General features: G+C 54.7%; 5 protein-coding genes across 5 annotated transcripts; 3 read left to right on the plus strand and 2 right to left on the minus strand.

Annotated features, from left to right (window-relative positions):
• Nucleotides 1-1,124: 1,124 nt before the first annotated feature.
• Nucleotides 1,125-4,739, plus strand: BDW47DRAFT_79022 (putative importin beta-5 subunit). Its single transcript, XM_024819868.1, has 3 exons — nt 1,125-2,242; nt 2,306-2,835; nt 2,901-4,739. The coding sequence occupies exons 1-3, from the start codon at nt 1,424-1,426 to the stop codon at nt 4,681-4,683; spliced, it is 3,132 nt and encodes a 1,043-aa protein (XP_024668276.1). The 5' UTR covers nt 1,125-1,423; the 3' UTR covers nt 4,684-4,739.
• A 1,328-nt stretch (nt 4,740-6,067) lies between these two features.
• BDW47DRAFT_129168 (class I SAM-dependent methyltransferase) lies at nt 6,068-7,175 on the plus strand (the record flags this gene model as incomplete). Its single annotated transcript, XM_024816952.1, has 3 exons — nt 6,068-6,106; nt 6,167-6,883; nt 6,936-7,175. The coding sequence occupies 3 exons, from the start codon at nt 6,068-6,070 to the stop codon at nt 7,173-7,175; spliced, it is 996 nt and encodes a 331-aa protein (XP_024668277.1).
• A 121-nt stretch (nt 7,176-7,296) lies between these two features.
• On the minus strand, nt 7,297-8,420 carry BDW47DRAFT_112472 (phytanoyl-CoA dioxygenase family protein). The gene has a single exon (XM_024814174.1). The coding sequence runs from the start codon at nt 8,289-8,291 to the stop codon at nt 7,347-7,349; it is 945 nt and encodes a 314-aa protein (XP_024668278.1). The 5' UTR covers nt 8,292-8,420; the 3' UTR covers nt 7,297-7,346.
• Nucleotides 8,421-8,943: 523 nt separating this feature from the next.
• Nucleotides 8,944-12,487, plus strand: BDW47DRAFT_79030 (Het-C domain-containing protein). Its single transcript, XM_024819869.1, has 4 exons — nt 8,944-9,531; nt 9,594-9,741; nt 9,811-9,969; nt 10,029-12,487. Exons 1-4 carry the CDS (start codon nt 9,438-9,440, stop codon nt 12,322-12,324), a joined length of 2,697 nt encoding a protein of 898 aa, XP_024668279.1. The 5' UTR covers nt 8,944-9,437; the 3' UTR covers nt 12,325-12,487.
• Nucleotides 12,488-12,798: 311 nt separating this feature from the next.
• Nucleotides 12,799-17,125, minus strand: BDW47DRAFT_112475 (uncharacterized protein). The gene has a single exon (XM_024814175.1). The coding sequence runs from the start codon at nt 17,102-17,104 to the stop codon at nt 12,869-12,871; it is 4,236 nt and encodes a 1,411-aa protein (XP_024668280.1). The 5' UTR covers nt 17,105-17,125; the 3' UTR covers nt 12,799-12,868.
• Nucleotides 17,126-17,817: the final 692 nt, after the last annotated feature.

The raw sequence follows: 17,817 nt of genomic DNA on the forward strand, positions 1-17,817 counted from the left end.
AAAAAAAAGGCTAAATAGAAAAGCAACAAAGCCAAAGAGCTTCTTTTCCCGACTTCCCATCTACAATGGTTGAAGGTCATTAATATTATCCTCGTCTAATGTCTAATGTGGTTAATTTGCTGTATGGTACCTGAGACTAACTAATACCTAGTACTGTGTATACCATACAGTACGAAATACAAGCCCCTCCTCCCCCTCTTCCGCCCCTCAATAATGCCACTAGTGAAGGGCCTCCTCAAATAGATTTCCTTCCATCGCCCCACCATGATCACCTTGCAAAGTGATCCGTTACGTATCTCCTCGTCCTTCCAACTCGACATCCTGGTCCGCCACTGCTGATCATTTTCATTCTATCTGCTCTACGGAGTATTCTCATTCTTTTGTCTCATGATGATTTTTCTTCTTGTTGTCATTTCTTTCTATCTCTATTAACCAAGTATACTACTTTCTATCGAAATCATAAATTACCAACAATGACCTACAAGTAGAACAGACTTACACATAGTTGTGTGGTAATACATAGTCATACTGTATACTCAAACTGTATACAAATCCATGGTCCGGCGATGATATCAGCACACAGCGGCAAAAGTACTCTGCATGGTCATAATATCGGCGGACCACCCTCTGCATCTCAATAATCAATCATGGTGCACGCTAGTTGATCTTGTCCTGACTCTGGTGTGTAATACCCATTACATGATCCTCTCGGCGAGTCGGCGGACGGTTTGGGTTGTGACCACTTTCGATGCCGAGATCCATAGACACCCAATGCATCAGGCAGTCCTACTCTCTACTTGGTACCTACCAGTACCGAGTACCTACAGAGTACTACGTTGTGCTTTTACCTACAGTACAGGTAGACATTCCCCCTCGTCTAGGTGAGGAGTTGGGTGAATATTGCATGAATGTGAAAGAAGTCAGGGAAACTATCATAACCATGTCTCATAATCCATTATCCGTGGTTTTGAGTGGGGAGAACTGGTTCTGATAGGACTGCTCGTATATTTCCTCTATAGTGAGTACTCCGTAATCAAAACATTGAATACAGCCATGAATACCCAACCAAATGGTACTCACCGCCTTCCCTTTCCTCCCCTCGTACCCATATCTGCCGTACTGCCCCTCTCTCTCCTCCACGAACGCGAACGAGACGCGGTGATGCTTCTTGATTAGAGCCCGTCATATATACATATTTTTTTTTCTCTTTTTGGCGTCTTCATCAAAGGTCAACGCATAGAAAGAGCGTGAGACTCAGGTTTGAAGCCATTGACTATTTTCCTTACCCTCACTCGAACGAGCTCTCCTCCCTCGTCTTTCTTTGAGTTTTAATTTAATCCATTCACCCACCCAACCAAATAAAGATTCAACCCCTCAAAACGGTCTGATTTACTACCCTCATCCAGTCCAGGGTAACTCAACCATGGAGCAAGAGCTACTATCGCTACTTGCGGACACGCAGTCCCCCGCCGCGGATACAAGAAAAGCCGCCGAACTCAACCTCCTCCGCCTGTACCCCAACGAGAGCCTTCCCCTCTCCCTCCTCGCCATCGCTTCCCACGAAACCGTCCCCGTCAACCTCAGGCAATCCGCCCTCTCCGTCCTCCGCACCTTCATTGCAGCCGCGTGGTCTCCAAACCTCGATGAATTCAAAGGCACCATCCTCGTCAATGACGTCAACAAGGCGCAGATTCGCGCCTCCCTGCTGGCGCTAGCCACCACGGCTGAGACGGCCGATCGCAAGATCAAATCCTCTGCCAGCTATGCTGTCAGCAAAGTCGCTAGCGCGGACTTCCCGGAACACTGGCCTGAGCTGCTCCCGGCTCTGCTGCAGATCATCAATGATGTTAACTGCTCGGCTGGCGCGCTGCACGGCGCGTTGAAGGTTCTCTGGGATTTGGTGGATACTGGCTTCAATGAGGAGCAGTTTTTCAATGTTGCCAGAGAACTCGTCTCCAGCTTGTTCCATGTGGCGACGAATGAGTCGAGGAAGCCCATGCTGCGCGCGTTGGCGGTCGCGGTCTTCCGTTCGTGCTTTGATACCCTGGAGATGGTGCTCGAGCAGCACAAGGTGCAGGTGAAACAGTTTATGGATGAGGTGTTGGCTGGCTGGTCGCCTTTCTTTATCTCTACCCTCAAGGCGCCGTTGCCGCAGCCGCCTACCGAGGAGGAGGAACCCAAGGAGACTGAGATCGCTTCCCAGTGGCGTGGGGTCATTGGATTGAAGCTGCAAGTGGCTAGGGTATTCCCTCCCCTACAGATCCCCCAGTCGCACTCTCTTTACTAACCCTTTCTTTACCCATAGACATTGATGAAAATCCGTATGGTCTTCCCCGGTCTGTTGACAAACCAGAGCCCCGTCTACTTCGCGACCATCTGGACGGAACTGTCCAACCTGCAGCCGACCTATCACGAATTCTACATCAACGACGAGAGACAAGGCCGTTTGGAAGATGTGGACGGGCTTCCCTACACGTTGGACTTCTTAGTTTTGGAAGAACTGGATCTGATCCAGGCGCTGTTGAAAGCGCCGCCAGTAAAGGCTGAGCTGCTACAGCAATTGCAAAACGCCGAACAGGCTGCTGCCACCTCGGGCTGGTTGCCCGAGATCCTGCAGTTGGCAGGGTCCTACAGTCATATCACTACCGAGGAAGAAGGGCTCTGGGATATTGATGTCAACCTTTTCCTTTCGGAAGAGACTTCGGTGACGGCAAACTGTACCCCTCGCACGTGTAGCGGGGATTTGGTTATCAAACTTGGCGAATGGCTCAAGAGTACTGCCGTTGAAGGACTACTGGCTTATCTAAACCGGGTCTTCGCTGATTCGTCTTCGTCGTAAGCTTCCCCCCCCCCCACGTTTTCTCTCCATTATAGCACCACTGACGGTCATTTCCTTGCAGGTGGAAGTCCCGCGAGTCGGCTCTGTTTACTCTCAACCAGCTGCTGAGGGATTTCAACGAGGTGGATCAGCAAATCTCCATCGAGTTGGCCAACGGGTTCAGCAACCTGATCCAATATGCCATCCAGCAAGAGCAGGAGCTGCTACGGGCCCGTGGCTACCTCGTGGCCGGAGTTTTGGCGCAAGTTGCGGGGGAACCATTCCAGGCGACTGCCATCTCGTATCTGGAGGCCGTTCTGAAAGCCATTGTGGATGATCCGTCGGAGGTGGTCAAGGTGTCCTGCATCCGAGCCTTGCAAGATCTCATGCCTTCGCTTCCCTCGCATACCACCATCCCCCTGCAGACCTCGGTGATCTCCGCCTTGTCGGAGTTCATCTCCGCGCACGATCTCAGCGACCCGACGGACAGCGACGATCTCAAGGTCACCCTCGCGGAGACGCTCCGGGATACGATCATGGTCAACCCCAGCGTGGTCTTGTCCTCGGCGGCGATCGACGTGCTTTTCAACATCGCGAGCAACGGGCCGACGAACTTCCAGCTGACGATGATCGTCACGGAGGCGTTTGAGGACATTGTCGAAAACATCTCGGAGCAGGGCCCCGACGCCTTTGTCGGTCTCTGCGAAAAGGTGCTCCCCTCCGTGACCGGGGCGATCGACGTGGGCAACCTGACCGAGGAGAACGCGCTGACGAACTTCGCGGCGGACCTGTTGCGGGCGCTGACGGAACGGGCCCTGGAGCCTCTTCCGGCCGGGTTCGTTGGGGCAGTGATGCCGAAGCTGACCCGGTTGTTGCTGCACTCGACGGACGGGGAGCTGATCCGCCCGGCCACGGAGGCCGTCCGACACATGCTCTCGCACGACTTCAGCCAATTCGTCGCGTGGCACGATCCCCAGAGCGGAAAGGAAGCGACGGAGATCGTGCTGATGATCATCGACCGTCTGCTGGGGCCGTCCGTCGACGACAACGCCGCCACAGAGGTGGGCCAACTGGCCGCCGAGCTGGTCGAACGCGCTGGATCGGAACGACTAGGCCCATACCTGCCGCAGCTCCTCCAGGCGGTCGCCCAGCGGCTCGCCACGGCGGAACAGGCGCCGTTCATCCAGAGTCTGATCCTGGTATTCGCGCGACTGACACTCATCAGCGCGCGCGAGGTGGTCGACTTCCTGGCCCAGGTTGACATCGGCGGCCAGAGCGGCCTCCCCGTAGTGGTCGGCAAATGGCTCGAGAACTCGGTCAACTTCGCCGGCTACGACGAAATCAAGCAAAACATCATCGCGCTCGCCACGCTCTACAACCTCGGCGATCCGCGCCTCTCCCAGGTCCAAGTCAAAGGCGACCTCATCATCCAAGACACAGGCCGGATCAAAACACGGTCGCAAGCACGCAACAACCCCGACCGCTACACGACGGTATCCGCGCCTCTCAAGATCATCAAAGTCCTCGTCGAAGAGCTCGCCGCCGCCTCCGGCAACAAGGAGATCGACGACGCCGCCGCCGCGGCCGCCCTCGACGAAGCGGGCAGCGACGAAGACGACGACGACGACGAGTGGGAGGACCTGCCGAACGACGTGCTGGATCTGGGGCTGGGTGTGACGAAGCAGGAGCTGATGGCGTTTGGGGAGGGCGGTACGGAGAGCGTGTTTGGGGTGCGGAAGCGCGACGACGAGACGCAGGCGTTTTTGGGAGATTTCTTCAGACATGCGAGTACGCAGCCGGAGTTTGGGGCGTTGTTTGCGGCGTTGACGGAGTCGGAGCGGGAGAAGTTGCAGAGTTTGGGCTAGGTCATTCATTAACCACGGAGTGGTAGGTAGGTAGATAGGGCGGAGTAGTAGATAGATATGACGACGAATGTAATGACCATTATTTATTTGATCTTACTCTTTATGTTGAATACGTATAATCATTCTCTGGATCATTTCACATCATATCTATAAAATTTATAAGTAAATAACGAGTCAACATCCAAACAACAGCCACTAGTAGTAGTAGTACTTGTAGTACTAATGGTAGTAACTCAAAGTATGGATGAATAGAGGGGTATGAAGAAAGGATAGTAGGACGTAAGTAAGTTATGCACCCAAGTTGATTAATAAATAACCTTCCGCACAAATCGGAAGGCCCGTCCCGAGAGCCGGTGCGGATAGTGGGGTAGATATATTGTGCATGTACATTGCATGAGGGGGGATGAGTTGCCAGCACATACTACCTATATTTTGTTTTCTACTTTACTTGAAGGGATATTTACTGTTTTGGGAGAGGGGGTATGTTATATATTAGATAATAAACTTAACGATAGGATTCAAAGAAAGAAGAAAGAAGGAAGAAGGAAGAAGGAAGAACTTGGCACCCCCTCACCTGACAAATCAGGCTGTCATTGCTTCCTACAGAGTACTAAGAGTACTAGTACTAGTGTTGGGACGAAGGCTCTGCTTACTGCTTACTGGGTTGGGTTAGTTTGGCGGGATTGGGGATTTGGGATTGGGGATTTGGGATTGGGATCTGTGTGGTATGAATTACATATATTAGATGTATATTAGAAGTCAATCATATGTATATACGTCTATTGATTATTCAGTGTATTAAGTATTATATAAATAATAAGACATAGTTATCAGAGGAATGACAGAACCAACACACTGGAAAACACGGCACACGGACCAACTGTTGAAGACCCGAAGCTGTGGCTCACACCGCCAGACCGACCAACAGAAAAGAAACAGAACATGATCCAGAAAATCCCAGGAAAAAGAAGAAGAAGACCCAACGTCCTCTCCCCCGGGTCGGATCCCTCTTGATCCCTGCTGGTCGGGATTCTCTTCTCACTTACTTACTGGCTGCTCCTTCTCTCCTTTAGCCTGTTCCTTTTCTTTCTTTCCTCTTCCTTTCTCTCTCTTCTTCTTTTTTTTTTAACTTTCTATCTTTCTTCCGAATTAATTTAACTTTACTTAAACTTTTCCTCGGACCAGTATCCAGACTCCCGGTCTAGCTATTGATTATTTATTCTATTTAACTTCCCCCTCCTCTCGTGTAATTCTTCATCTTATTCCCCTTTCTTCCTTCTTCCCCCTCCATATCTCTGTATTTCCCTACCCCCTATATCCGTATTTTCCTCACTTCTTCATCATCGATCCACCCGTCATCCCCACTCGTCCCGCTTTTTAGACTATGCCGCAACCGAACCTCTACGAACCCATTCAGATTGATGTATGTCTTTCCTCTATCTATCCATCTACTGCCTGCCAATCCTCTTACTAAATCCCCCAGACCAGTGATGAAGACTCCCTCTGCGATGCCCAGTCCATCGCCAACTCCAACCTCTCCCTCTCCTCCTCCGTGAGAGACTACTGCTACGAAAATGGCCGCCGGTACCACGCCTACCGCCACGGCCAGTACCCCATCCCCAACGACGAAGAAGAGCAGGATCGTCTAGCCCTCATGCACCATCTCTTCAAGCTCATCACCGGCGGCGACCTCTACCGCGCCCCCATCCGCGCCCTGCGCGAACCCCGCCGCATCCTCGACATCGGCACCGGCACCGGCGCCTGGGCCCTCGAGATCGCAGAGGACTTCCCCCGCGCCGACGTCATCGGCACCGACCTCAGTCCCATCCAGCCCAACTGGGCCCCGCCCAACTGCACCTTCCACGTCGACGACGCCGAGAGCGACTGGACCTTCGCCCCGGACGAGGCCTTTGACTACATCCACGCCCGCAGTCTCGGCGGCGGCATCGCCGACTGGCAGCAGCTGCTGCGTCAGGCGTACCAGCATCTCAAGCCGGGCGGCTGGCTCGAGCTCCAGGAGTATGAGACGTGGGTCCGTTCCGACGACGGCACGCACGAGCAGGCGACCATGCTGCTGGATTGGCAGCAGAAATTGGACCAGAGTAGCCGCCGCTTTGGGAAACACATGAACGTGGCGTCGCATGTGGCGGGGTGGATGCAGGGTGCTGGGTTTGTCAACGTGACAGACGATGTTTATAAGGTGAGCCTCTCTTCCCGATCGTCTGGCGGAGCACCAGCTAATGTCGATACAGTGCCCCGTAGGTTCCTGGCCAAAGAGCCCCCGGTTGAAAGAGATCGGACGGGTGGGCAAGTGCACCCTCTGGGAAGCCGTCGAGCCCTACACGTTGGCTCTGTTTACGAGGGTCATGGGATACACCTTTGAACAATCCCAGGAATACGTGGACAAGGTGCGGGGCGAGTTGCTCAATGCCTCGTACCATACTTACGTGTTATACCACTACGTGTATGGGCAACGGCCTTTGGATGGGTGATACCCTCGACTTGGTTACGAGTGACGATATGACGACAATTTTGGTATATTGGTATTGGTATTGGTATATCTGGTATATATCGATGGTTCATCTCATCGAGTTTGTCAATACCCTAGGAAATAGAACAAAAGCATTCAAAACACATTTAATACACATCCTAATGGACTACATCTACCCCTGGAGAGAGTACCCCACCCCTTCCCCCGACCCCATAGCCATCAGATTCGCCCTCATCCCCTCCGCCCGCCCCCCAATCCCAAACGCCGCATCCTCCCGCTGAGTCCACGCCCCAACCCCATGCTGCAAAACAGCCGTCGCCCTCACCTTCCCATCATCCCCCGCACTCTCCTCCACCAGCCCCACACTCCCATGCAACGTCAACCGCGACTCCTCCGCCCCCTCCTCCTTCCCCCGATAAACCCCGCGATGCAAGATATTGCTATCATAAAACACCGCATCCCCAGGCTTCAGCTCCACAACCACCTGCCCCGGCAAGTGAGCCTCATACGGCCCCGCCGCCCGCTCAGCCTCCGTCCGCACCCGGCGATGAGACCCCGGCACAACCACCAGCGAGGCGTCCTCGCACAGAGCGAGATTGTACTGCGCGTGCGACTGCTTCCCGCCGGGACTCTTGGCTTCCAGGAGGCGGAGTTCTTCGTCGGGCGTGGCCGTCTCGGGGACGTCATCGCGGTGCCACCGCAGCTCGAAGTCGCGCGTCTCCGGCGCGACCAGTAGATTAAACAGTTCCATGACGAGCTTTTCCCGACCTCCTTCCCGCGGACCTGCTTCTTTCGCGCCGTCCAGCCCCACCAGTTCCTCCACGACGGAGAGGACCTTGTCGGAGAAATACAACCGCGCGAAATCAGCCCGCCCCGGCATGTCCGGGTGCAGCAGGTGCTGCACGCCCCAGATGCCGCCTTCGGAGGCCGGGGGCGGGGTGGATGGCCAGGGGGGGAATTGTTTGGGCACGGTGCGGAAGTAGGGCCAGGTTCCGGTGCGGGCTTGCTCGGTGATCTTTGTGGCGACGGTGCGGAGGTGGGCGGTTTCGTCTGGGGTGAGGAGGGAGGGGATGAGGACGTAGCCGTCGCGTTGGAGGGAGGCGAGGTGGGTGGTCATCTTGGGTTTTTTTTTTTCTTTCTTCTTCTTTCTTTTTTTTTGTTTGTTTGAGGGTCGTTTCTTGGGAAGGGTGGTTTGAGGGTTGGAGTGGTCTGGAGAGTAGGTAGTTAAATAGATAGGTAGGTAAGTGTTTATGGTGGTGGTAGTGATAGTGGTAGTGGTAATGGTGGTGGCATGATTGTATACGACCAGGTAAAAGCTAAATAAACAAATACTACATAGTAAACATAGTCAAGTGTGATACCCACGTGGCATCGTCTCCCACAATGTGGTATATCGATCTATCAATGCTACCTTACATTGATCGACTACGACGTTATTCAAGTCATGAGTCGTACTGTAGTTACTACCCAGTCACTAGTTACTACGGGTATTCTCGTGAAATACCTACCTAGTCAGTAGTTACTCTGTCGGCACGATTTACCCCGCGGTGGAGGCGGGGTTGTTTTTGTTAGATAATTGTATTGTATTGTTGGTATGGTATTATATGGTATGGTATTGGCACGTTTTGGGTTAAAAATAGGTACCATGCCTGAGGTTCTATCATATCAACGTGGGTATTGAACTATCGGATTCTGATACTACTATGTCATACTTTCAGATATACTTCATCAATCTATACAGTATACTCCGTACTTCTTCTCGAATCTGACATCCTGCCTCCTGAATCCACCAGTGACCTCATTCCTCACGCTTACCCCTACTCCTCACTCCTCCAGCCTCTCAGCTGAGCTCGCCCATAAATTATCCAGGGCCAGTCCCCACCAACAAGTGGGGCACTGAAATCATCGCAGCTTGCTCTCTCTTGGCTCTGTCGCTGATCGGTCGGGTTTTCACGACAAGCACCCTATCCTGCCTCTCCTTTCTCCCCTCTTCATCCTTCTATCCTTCTCTACATTAGCTCCCTGCTCGGTATCCTTCTACTTACTTCCGGTCGGACAACGCGCAGACGACCGTACCCAATCACCCCACCAACTGCCCCTCCGCGGACGCCTGCATACGATCAAAGCACGTCTGACGAACAAAAAAAGACCCGTCCGACGTGGCAGCTCAGCTTTCTTTCTCCTACCTAGCTCTCTCTCCAACGGTCTTGGCTGCATCTTTCATCTCCCACATCGTCGATCGATCGCCATCAGACAGTAAACCATGGCTTCCTCCCATCTGGGCCTCAACGCCCTGCTCGTCCTGAGCGTCCTGCTCGTCCTCCTCCCCTCGCAAGTTGACGCCTTCGGCGCTGGAAGTACGTTCTCCTCCCTCATATGTACCCACCCTCATGCTCTCCCACCCCTAACAAGTCCACAGACATCGCCTCCATCTCCGCCGTCGAAGGCAAGAACTGGCGCCATGGCGATATCGAAGATATGCTCAAGACTGTCGCTTTCATCACGGGCCACAAGTGGACTTCGACCATGATCAAGCGTGTTTATTTTGGAAACTGGTTGCGGGATTAGTATGTTTGATCGTATATATCATTTTTTGTATGAGTGTGGTGTGGGATGCTGACTTTGGCTCGGTTCAGTTCCCAGGCTATGGATGTCGGCACCCTTAAGAGTCTTCCCGCTGATACCATCCGCGTTCTGGTCTGGATTCTCTCGTTTATGACGTTCGGCTTGGCGACTGCTGAGTTTGAGGTTACTGGGGAGAGACTGGGGGTTTATCGGCCTGAGGAACATATTGAGTTGGTCTTCCTACAATCTGCCTACGATGTCTCCCCTCTGACTGATAATGCTCTTTTAGCAACCCCAAGGACTACGCCGATAACCAGGACGCTCGCGTATTTGACAAAAGACTGCGCGGTCCCATCCGTCAGGCGGAACTGGATATCGACCCCCACACCGGCATGAAGAACTATATCGCCAACGAACGCGGCGACTGGGCCACCAGTACGGCGTACATCAAGTACAGTCTGGCGCGCAGTATCCACTACGGCAGGACCTACACCCACGGCTCCGGAGGCAAAGGAAACGAGGAGGACCTCTGTGAGGCCTTGCGATGCCTCGGCCAGGGTCTCCATACCCTCGAGGATTTCGCCGCCCACACCAACTACTGCGAGCTCGCCCTCCGCGAGATGGGCTTCCACAATGTCTTCGCCCACACCGGTGCGCGCACCCAGATCAACCTCCACGGCCACCAGGTCTTCCCCCTCGTGACGGGCACCTTCGGCATGGTGGACTTCTTCCACTCCGTGCTGGGAGAGGCCACCGACCACTTCACGCAGTCCGAGGTCAACGAGATGGACATCGCCCTCGGAGACGCTCAGTCGAACTCGTCCGGCTCGTCACTCGATTCGCTGACCGGCCTCCTGGGCAAGATCCCGGGGACCAAGGACCTGGTCACCGAGGCGGAGAACCTCAAGCGTCGCTCGGAGGAACAGGAGTCTTCGAACAAGCGCGGCAAGCCTAACGCGGGTTACAGCGCCGCTCGCGGACTGGCCAAGAACTTTGCGGGTGATCAGGACAAGAGCTCCAGGGCGTCCGACCGTCCCCAGGCTTCCTCCGACAAACCGAGTCCGATGGCGGACCTCGATCCGGCCAAGACCATCGAGCAGATCTACCCGATCCTGCAATTCAGAGACAACGTCGTCCGGAAGCTGAACTCGGTCATCGAGAAGATCCCCGGCCTCGAGTCGCTGGTAGAAAAGATCTCCGAGACGGTGACCGTCTTCGTCATGTCCCTGCTGGCCCCGTTCATCCGTCCCATCATCAACGCCGCGTCCAAGAGTCTGCAGACGGGCTCGGCCGGCGTGATCGACGCCTCAGGAAAACACCAGTTCGAGCCCTGGACCGACCCGCACTGCACCGACCCCACCCACTCGCTCCTGTCTAAGGACCACTTCTCCAACATCCTCAACGACCCGGCCGGAAACGTCGCCTCCGCTATCCTCAAGTACGTGGCCCCCCGCGTGCTGTACGCCTGGCAGCACCCCGATGTGCCGGAGAAGGAGGTGCTCGAAGACTGCCTGAAGGTGTTCCACCACCCGGCCACCCGGGACATGCGCAACGAAGCCCATCGCACCATGTTCGAGGCCGTCGAATCCTGGGCCCACTCCCGTCCCGACCGCGGCCGCAGCCTCAACGACATCCTCAGCGCCGAGGGCGTCAAGGCCGGCAAAAACAACGGCGGCGAGGTCGGTCACTCTCACGGCGCCCACAGTCACGGAGCGGCTGGCGCGGGAGGACACGGCCACGGCGGTCAATCCCGTCCCCCTCAGCACCAGCAGCAGCAGCAGCAACAGCAGCAGCGCCCGTCCTCCTCGCATAGCTCCAACCCGCTCGAGCAGCTCTCTAGCATCCCGGGTCTCTCGGGGCTGAAGAAGCTGGATGGTGTCTTTTCCGGTCTGTCCCTAGGAGGTTCGAAGAAGGAGGACAAGCCTGAGGAGCACCATAGCAAGCCGCCTAAGCACCATAGCCCTCCTCAGCACCACAGCCAGCCTCAACACCAATCCCATCAGAGCCACCATGAAAACACCCGACCGCACCACAGCCAGCACCACGAGTCCTCGCACCAGTACTCGCAGCCCTCCCACCACTCCAGTGGCGGACACGGCGGCGGCGGACACGGTGCAGACTACTACGGCCAGTCCTCAAGCCAGGGATACGGCCAGTCTTCGTCCACCCCCGGATACGGCCAGTCTTCCTCTACCCCTGGATACAGCCAGTCTTCCTCTACCCCTGGATACGGCCAGTCTTCTTCCACCTCCGGATACGGCCACCAGTCGAGCCACGGGTACGGCAGCCAGCACCAGAGCCAGCACCAGAGCCAGCACCAGAGCCAGGGGTACCAGGATTCGTCGTATGGCGGCCATTCTCAGGGCCATGGTAGCAGTCATGGTGGCAGTCATGGATATAGCAGCAACCAGGGTTATGGAAACCAGGGCCAGAGCTACGGAAGTCAGGGCCAGAGCTACGGAAGTCAGGGCCAGAGCTACGGAGGAAACCAGGGCTATGGAAACCAGGGCCAGAGCTACGGAGGAAGCCAAAGCCACGGCTACGACAGCAACCAAGGCTACGGCCAAAGCGGATACCGCTATTAGTTTAATGGGGGTGTGAAGCATGAGGTGCAGAGTAGAGTACGGACGGTTTTATTCAGTGTATAGTGATGTTGTATGACTTGACTGCATATTGTCTTTTGAGCTCTGATGACTAGATGAGTGTTTGTTAGATCGAGTACATGAATGATTACGTTTTGTGTTTGCATCTCTGTTTCCTTTTCTTTTGAAGCCTTTCGGTGACCCATACATACAATCTAAAACCCCCCACCAATGCCGACGGCCAAGTAATCAAGAGCAGCGGAATTCGGGGTCAGAATACAAGTAGCTCAACGAAGGACTTCGTACTTGTCTTGAGGTAATCTTTCTACTAAAGAATGTCTAATACAGCACGGCAGTAAAGAGTTCACTTCAAGTAACTATTCCAGTCAAATATCAAACAAACAAACAAACAAACGATAACATAGTCCCAAGGAATGACAGGAGGCTAAACCAGGCGTGATCACCCCCATTCACGACAATACCTCTAGCTCACCGACCAACAAACAAGGCCCAGGGTACGAGAACAAAGCCATAGGCAACATCCTCACTATCCCGAAAGAAAAGCCTCCGCAGTCTGCAACCCCGCCGTCGCAACATTGCTAACAGCCATAACCCCAATAGCGACCTGCCTCGTCGTCTCCTCATAGTCATTAACAGCAGTCGCATACGCAATGCGCGAAACATACGACGTCATATTCGACACCTCGCCCACGATAGCCGCGGAGCGCAGATCCGACTCGGGCATCTGGCTCAGCTCGTGGAAGTGCCAGCCCGACACACACAGCGCGGGGATGACGAGGATGCTGTTCACGATGGCGCCCGTCGCGCGCCCGTCGGCGACCGCGAACCACTTGCAGTTGGCCGCGAAGAGCTTCTGGCCTGGGCCCGAGAAGATGAGCTTCGCTGCGATGGTGCTGGTCAGCGTTGCGTAGCTGACGGCTTTCACGGCGGGGTTGGCGACGGGGTATTTGGGGACCAGGAAGTCGGTGCTGCCTTGGAAGGCGGCGGCGAGGATTCCTGCTACCGCGGCGGATATGGAGAAGACGTTGTCGCCGGTTAGGGCTTCGGCTTCGAAGACGTTGAGGAAGTCGCCCATGAGGACGATGAAGCCTGCTGTGGCGTGGCCGCCGATGAAGACGGGGTCTTGCGCGCTCGGGGGGAGGATGCTTGTTGGGTGGATTGTGTCGCTCTCGTTCTTGGTGGTGTAGGCGAGTTCGGCGGACTGGGAGAAGAGGGAGGAGAGCTCGGGCCAGGATGTCGCTGAGGTGATTCGCTGGGTATCGTTGTTGTCGGGGAATGGGGCCTCGCCTTTGGCGATCTTGTATACGAGGGTGAAGCCCACGGCGGCGATCCACATGAAGAGGTCGAGGAAGGAGATGTCGGGGACGCCGATTGCGTTGAGGATATCTGAGATCACGGGGATGTGGATGTTGGTGTCGAGGAGGGCGATGGCTGACTCTGCGAGGCTGTGCAGGACGTCCATGAGGGCGTCTACCACGACCTGGGTGCTGTCGAGGACGGCGTCGCCCAGGATCAGGAGGAGCTGCTTGAGCACGTCTTCGACGCTCATGTCGCTGAACTTCTTGGCGAGGTCCTTGAGTTGGGTGTAGGTTTCTGATAGGACGGTCTCCTCCTTGGACAGGGATGCGAGAAGCACATCGATGATCTCCTGCGCACCATCCTCGACGCCTTTCAGGGCATGCGTGTCACCCTGGATCGTCAGGTTCTCGGCGTTATTGCGGAAGTGGTGCGCCAGTAGCTGGGAACCAGACGTTTGGCCCTTGGATGGATTGGAGGCACTCGAGGAAGCGGGCTTCGACGCCGCGTCACCAAGGGCGGAATAATCCGTGGCTGCCCAGGTTGCCAGAGTCTCCTTGAGACTGGTGATCCCCGAGTCGAATGACTGTTTTGCCTCCGGAATGGCCTCCACCTGCGCTTGCACATACAACCGAGCAATGTTCGCCATGGCATGCTTGGTGCGGCTGATATCGTCCCATTCGAACAGGAACTGGATAAAACGAATCAGGTCTTCGATGGCCGTTTTGATCGCGTTGAAAACCCATTCAATAGCGCCAATCACGGCCTCCACGGTATCGAGGAGTGCGCTGTAGACTTTGCCGGCGATCCTCGCTATGAAATGCCAGGTATCAGTTGCAGCGTCTTTGATGATGTCGATAACGTGCTCAACTCCAGACTTCAGCCACTGGAATATGTCTCCGGCCGCGATTGCGATTGCATCGCCCAGACCCCTTGCAGAGCCAGATGAGTAGTAGAGAGTGGCGGGGATAACACCCTTGTTAAAGCCATCGAGGGATGAGCCCGGCTGCGACTGCGCTTCGGTATAAGCATCTCGCAGATGATCCAATCCTGCCGCGACTCCCTGGAGATCATCAGAGCTGGCCGACGAATCCACAATAGGAACAGACGGCACGGAGCCCACCACTCCGCCGGCTGTGATAGTCTCCGGCACGGTTGCGCCACGAAGGGCGTCTTCCGAGGTGAGAGCAGTCAGTTTGTCAAATGATTTGTTCATTGGGTTGACTTCTTGCGGAGATCCCCCATTGCAAGTCACCGTGAGTATCGTGGCATTGATGTCCTCCGTTGCCTCCACCACAGTCACTGACCCGGTCCTATCCGTCACGATTTGGACAGGTGTCTGGCTCAACACGTAGTAAAGACCGTTGATGAAGACCGGCGTACGGGCGGTTGTGGTGATGCTCACCGTGGCCTTGTCGGCCGGAAGGTCGTTCTCATCGGTCACCTGGAGCGTGGAGGTATACGACTTGAAGGGAATCGCCTTCTGTTCCGGGTGTGCGGCAAGATAGATCTTCTGGGGCTTCCACAATTTCGAGCCTGTGAGACTGGCTTGTTCGATCTTGAAGAGATCGTTCCCGCCCGATGCAAACACCGTCTTGCCGCCATCAACGCGGTTGACATACGCGGAAAGGTGTTCGATGCCGGTGAGAAGGGGAACTGGAACGCTCCACGAGCCCGGAAGCGCAATCTGGCTGGTTGGGCACGAGAGGTAGTAAACTTGGTTATTTCCGTTCTTGCCCCAGATGGTTGTGACGCCGTCGTGCGTCGTGGTGATCAGGGTCGTCGTTTGGGAGAAGACATTGTCCTCCAGTAGCAGAGTGCCGGAGCTACCATCTTTCTGCTGGTCGGCTGCAAACCAGTACAGCTTTGACTCGCTGGTCACGTAGAGGTCTGTCGTGGTCCGCAGGTCTGCTGCGGCATCAGGGCCGTTTCGAGCGGATGCTATGGCAGACGGCACGGCGCCGCTCGGCAGCTGTAACCGCCGGGGAGCTGGAGCTGTGTCTCCGTAAACGTTGACGATGGGTACGTAGACCAACTGGGGGGATCCTTCGATTTGACCAGATGTGTACACTCCGTCGACACGACCCTTCTTGACTCGCCCAATGCAGCTCTGATAGTCTCCGCTGGAAATATCAACTGGCACGTCGTGCTTGACCCAGTAGTGGCCATTGGCCTTTGTCATGTCGATATAGTATCGCTCGATTTCTTTTGTTGCAGACGTAGGAGAGCGGTCAATGTCCACAATGAGATAGTCTTTGCTGCCACTGGCCTCGGCGAAGAAAATGCTCCGGATGGTGGTACTGGTGGAAGAGCTTCCTGCCGCGTCGAATGGGACCCGAGTCCAGCTGGGATTCTGGATCCAATCTGTCTTCGAGTTGGAGTTCCCCAGCGACACAAAGAGCGTATCTGTATTGTCTGATCGAACAGCCATTGCCAGTGAAATACTGCCGTTCACCACACTCTGGCCCACATCGAAGGTGCTCACCTGGGCGTCTGTCTTCCCAGGAAATTGTGTTCCTATGAGAGATGTCGAGAGGTCGGTTACAGTCCATCCAGCCGTGCTTTGCAGTTGCTCTTCAATGACGTGGAAGACACCTTCATTGTCAGTCGAAAAGACAAGGCCATGGCCGTCGGCGGTCTGCAACGCCTCGAACTTGCCAGTGGGCGACACGAAACGACCCTGGAGGTAATTTTCGATTAGATCCGTAGACGCGGTGAGAGTAAACGGCTCGCTTGAAGCTGTGGCTTGCAGCAGTTGTTGTGAACGAGGGCGTGTCCTGCCATTTCTCGCACCCAGACGCCTGGTACTGGTGTCAACATAGGTGATTGGACACACTAGGTCCTCATGCTCGGAGAACTCGGGACTCTTGTAGGTGAAGACTTTTGATCCGGGAAAGATAAAACTCTGTAAGTTGTCAAAGCCGATGGACTTGTCGTAGATAGTGACGATGTTGCTGGCCCAGCTTTTGACACCGTCGATTACACTATTCAAATCAACGAACCAATTGGAAAACCCGTCCAGGCTGCCCGACTGCGAGTGGTCTTCTGTTTTATTCCCGCTGTGAGCGAGCTTCAAAGCACCATCTTGCGTGACAGTCAAATCATAGTCGTCGGTGAGAGTCTTGTCAACCACATTAGCCTCTGAAACGGTCTGATCCCATTTCAGCCAGGTGTAAATCTTCAGATGCTGCTTGACAGTGACACTAGCAGAGTTCACGGACACATCACAGGTGTATGAAGACGTGACGCTGCATCCAGAAAACATTAACCATTTGTGTGAATCGTCATAATCGCCGGCGGAATATTCAATGTGTATGATGTCTTTTCCAGAATCTGATACTTTTGCTGTTTGGGGACTATTGTCAGGGCTGAGGCCTATCTTGAAATGGCCCGCCCCAAATGTATTCCAGACATAGACATCGGGTTTGAGGCATGTCTGTCTGATCTCAGGGACCAGTTGTTCCATGAGGAAATTGGCATAAGTCCCCCGATTGATGGCGACGACACCGCTAATGTCCGTGACCTGGTCAGTCCGCAACCAGTTCCACTGGAATGGGGAAGGCTGGGGCAAGGTGTTGTGATTAACAGCGCTGAGGTGATCAAGGGTGCTTGCATCAGCCTGGATCTGGGTTGGCGAGCTGATGACATTTCCACTGTTGTCTCTAGGTGGGTTGATTGCACGCTCAAAGTCTGTCAACTGCAGCTGGCTTGGGTCGGTCGACTGATTCACAGCGACAACCGAGACAAGTGGCTGTCCTTTTTCAGCTGCAGCCGCGGCCCAGAGGTTGATGAAGCTTTTCTGGAGAATTACGTAGGCATTAGATGCCGGGTCGATGCCGCCAAATCCGATGTTGCTCTGCAGGGAGGCGTTGTCCAAGTCAAAGAGCAGCTGCTGGAGACTAAATGCGCTACCCGAGAGATTCTTCAATTGATCCAGAATTGCTTGCTTTTCCTGTGGGTGTTTCCGGAAGTACGGGGTGTCGAGTTCGTTGTCCAGGTCTGCAATCTTCAGGTTCACGTTGGTCGAGACAGACCAAAAGTCGCCGTCGGGTTGACTCCAGACGTCCCATCGCCCTCCCCCACCCCAGCCGTTGGATGGAGAGTTCTGGATGACGGTAAAGTCTGCGCATAGCATGTTGAAGCGAACCTGCTTCACATCGTCACCCAGTGTGACTACCG

The sequence above is a fragment of the Aspergillus candidus genome, assembly GCF_002847045.1.
Source record: "Aspergillus candidus strain CBS 102.13 unplaced genomic scaffold BDW47scaffold_66, whole genome shotgun sequence".
NCBI classification, from domain to species: Eukaryota; Fungi; Ascomycota; class Eurotiomycetes; order Eurotiales; family Aspergillaceae; genus Aspergillus; species Aspergillus candidus.

Coding starts and splice junctions, on each gene's coding strand:
- BDW47DRAFT_79022 (XM_024819868.1), top strand. CDS start 1,424: ATGGAGCAAGAGCTACTATCGCTACTTGCGGACACGCAGTCCCCCGCC. Junction 2,243..2,305: donor TGAAGCTGCAAGTGGCTAGG/GTATTCCCTCCC, acceptor CTTTACCCATAG/ACATTGATGAAAATCCGTAT. Junction 2,836..2,900: donor TTCGCTGATTCGTCTTCGTC/GTAAGCTTCCCC, acceptor ATTTCCTTGCAG/GTGGAAGTCCCGCGAGTCGG.
- BDW47DRAFT_112472 (XM_024814174.1), bottom strand. CDS start 8,291: ATGACCACCCACCTCGCCTCCCTCCAACGCGACGGCTACGTCCTCATC.
- BDW47DRAFT_79030 (XM_024819869.1), top strand. CDS start 9,438: ATGGCTTCCTCCCATCTGGGCCTCAACGCCCTGCTCGTCCTGAGCGTC. Junction 9,742..9,810: donor GGAAACTGGTTGCGGGATTA/GTATGTTTGATC, acceptor GGCTCGGTTCAG/TTCCCAGGCTATGGATGTCG. Junction 9,970..10,028: donor CGGCCTGAGGAACATATTGA/GTTGGTCTTCCT, acceptor ATGCTCTTTTAG/CAACCCCAAGGACTACGCCG.
- BDW47DRAFT_112475 (XM_024814175.1), bottom strand. CDS start 17,104: ATGGAACAACTGGTCCCTGAGATCAGACAGACATGCCTCAAACCCGAT.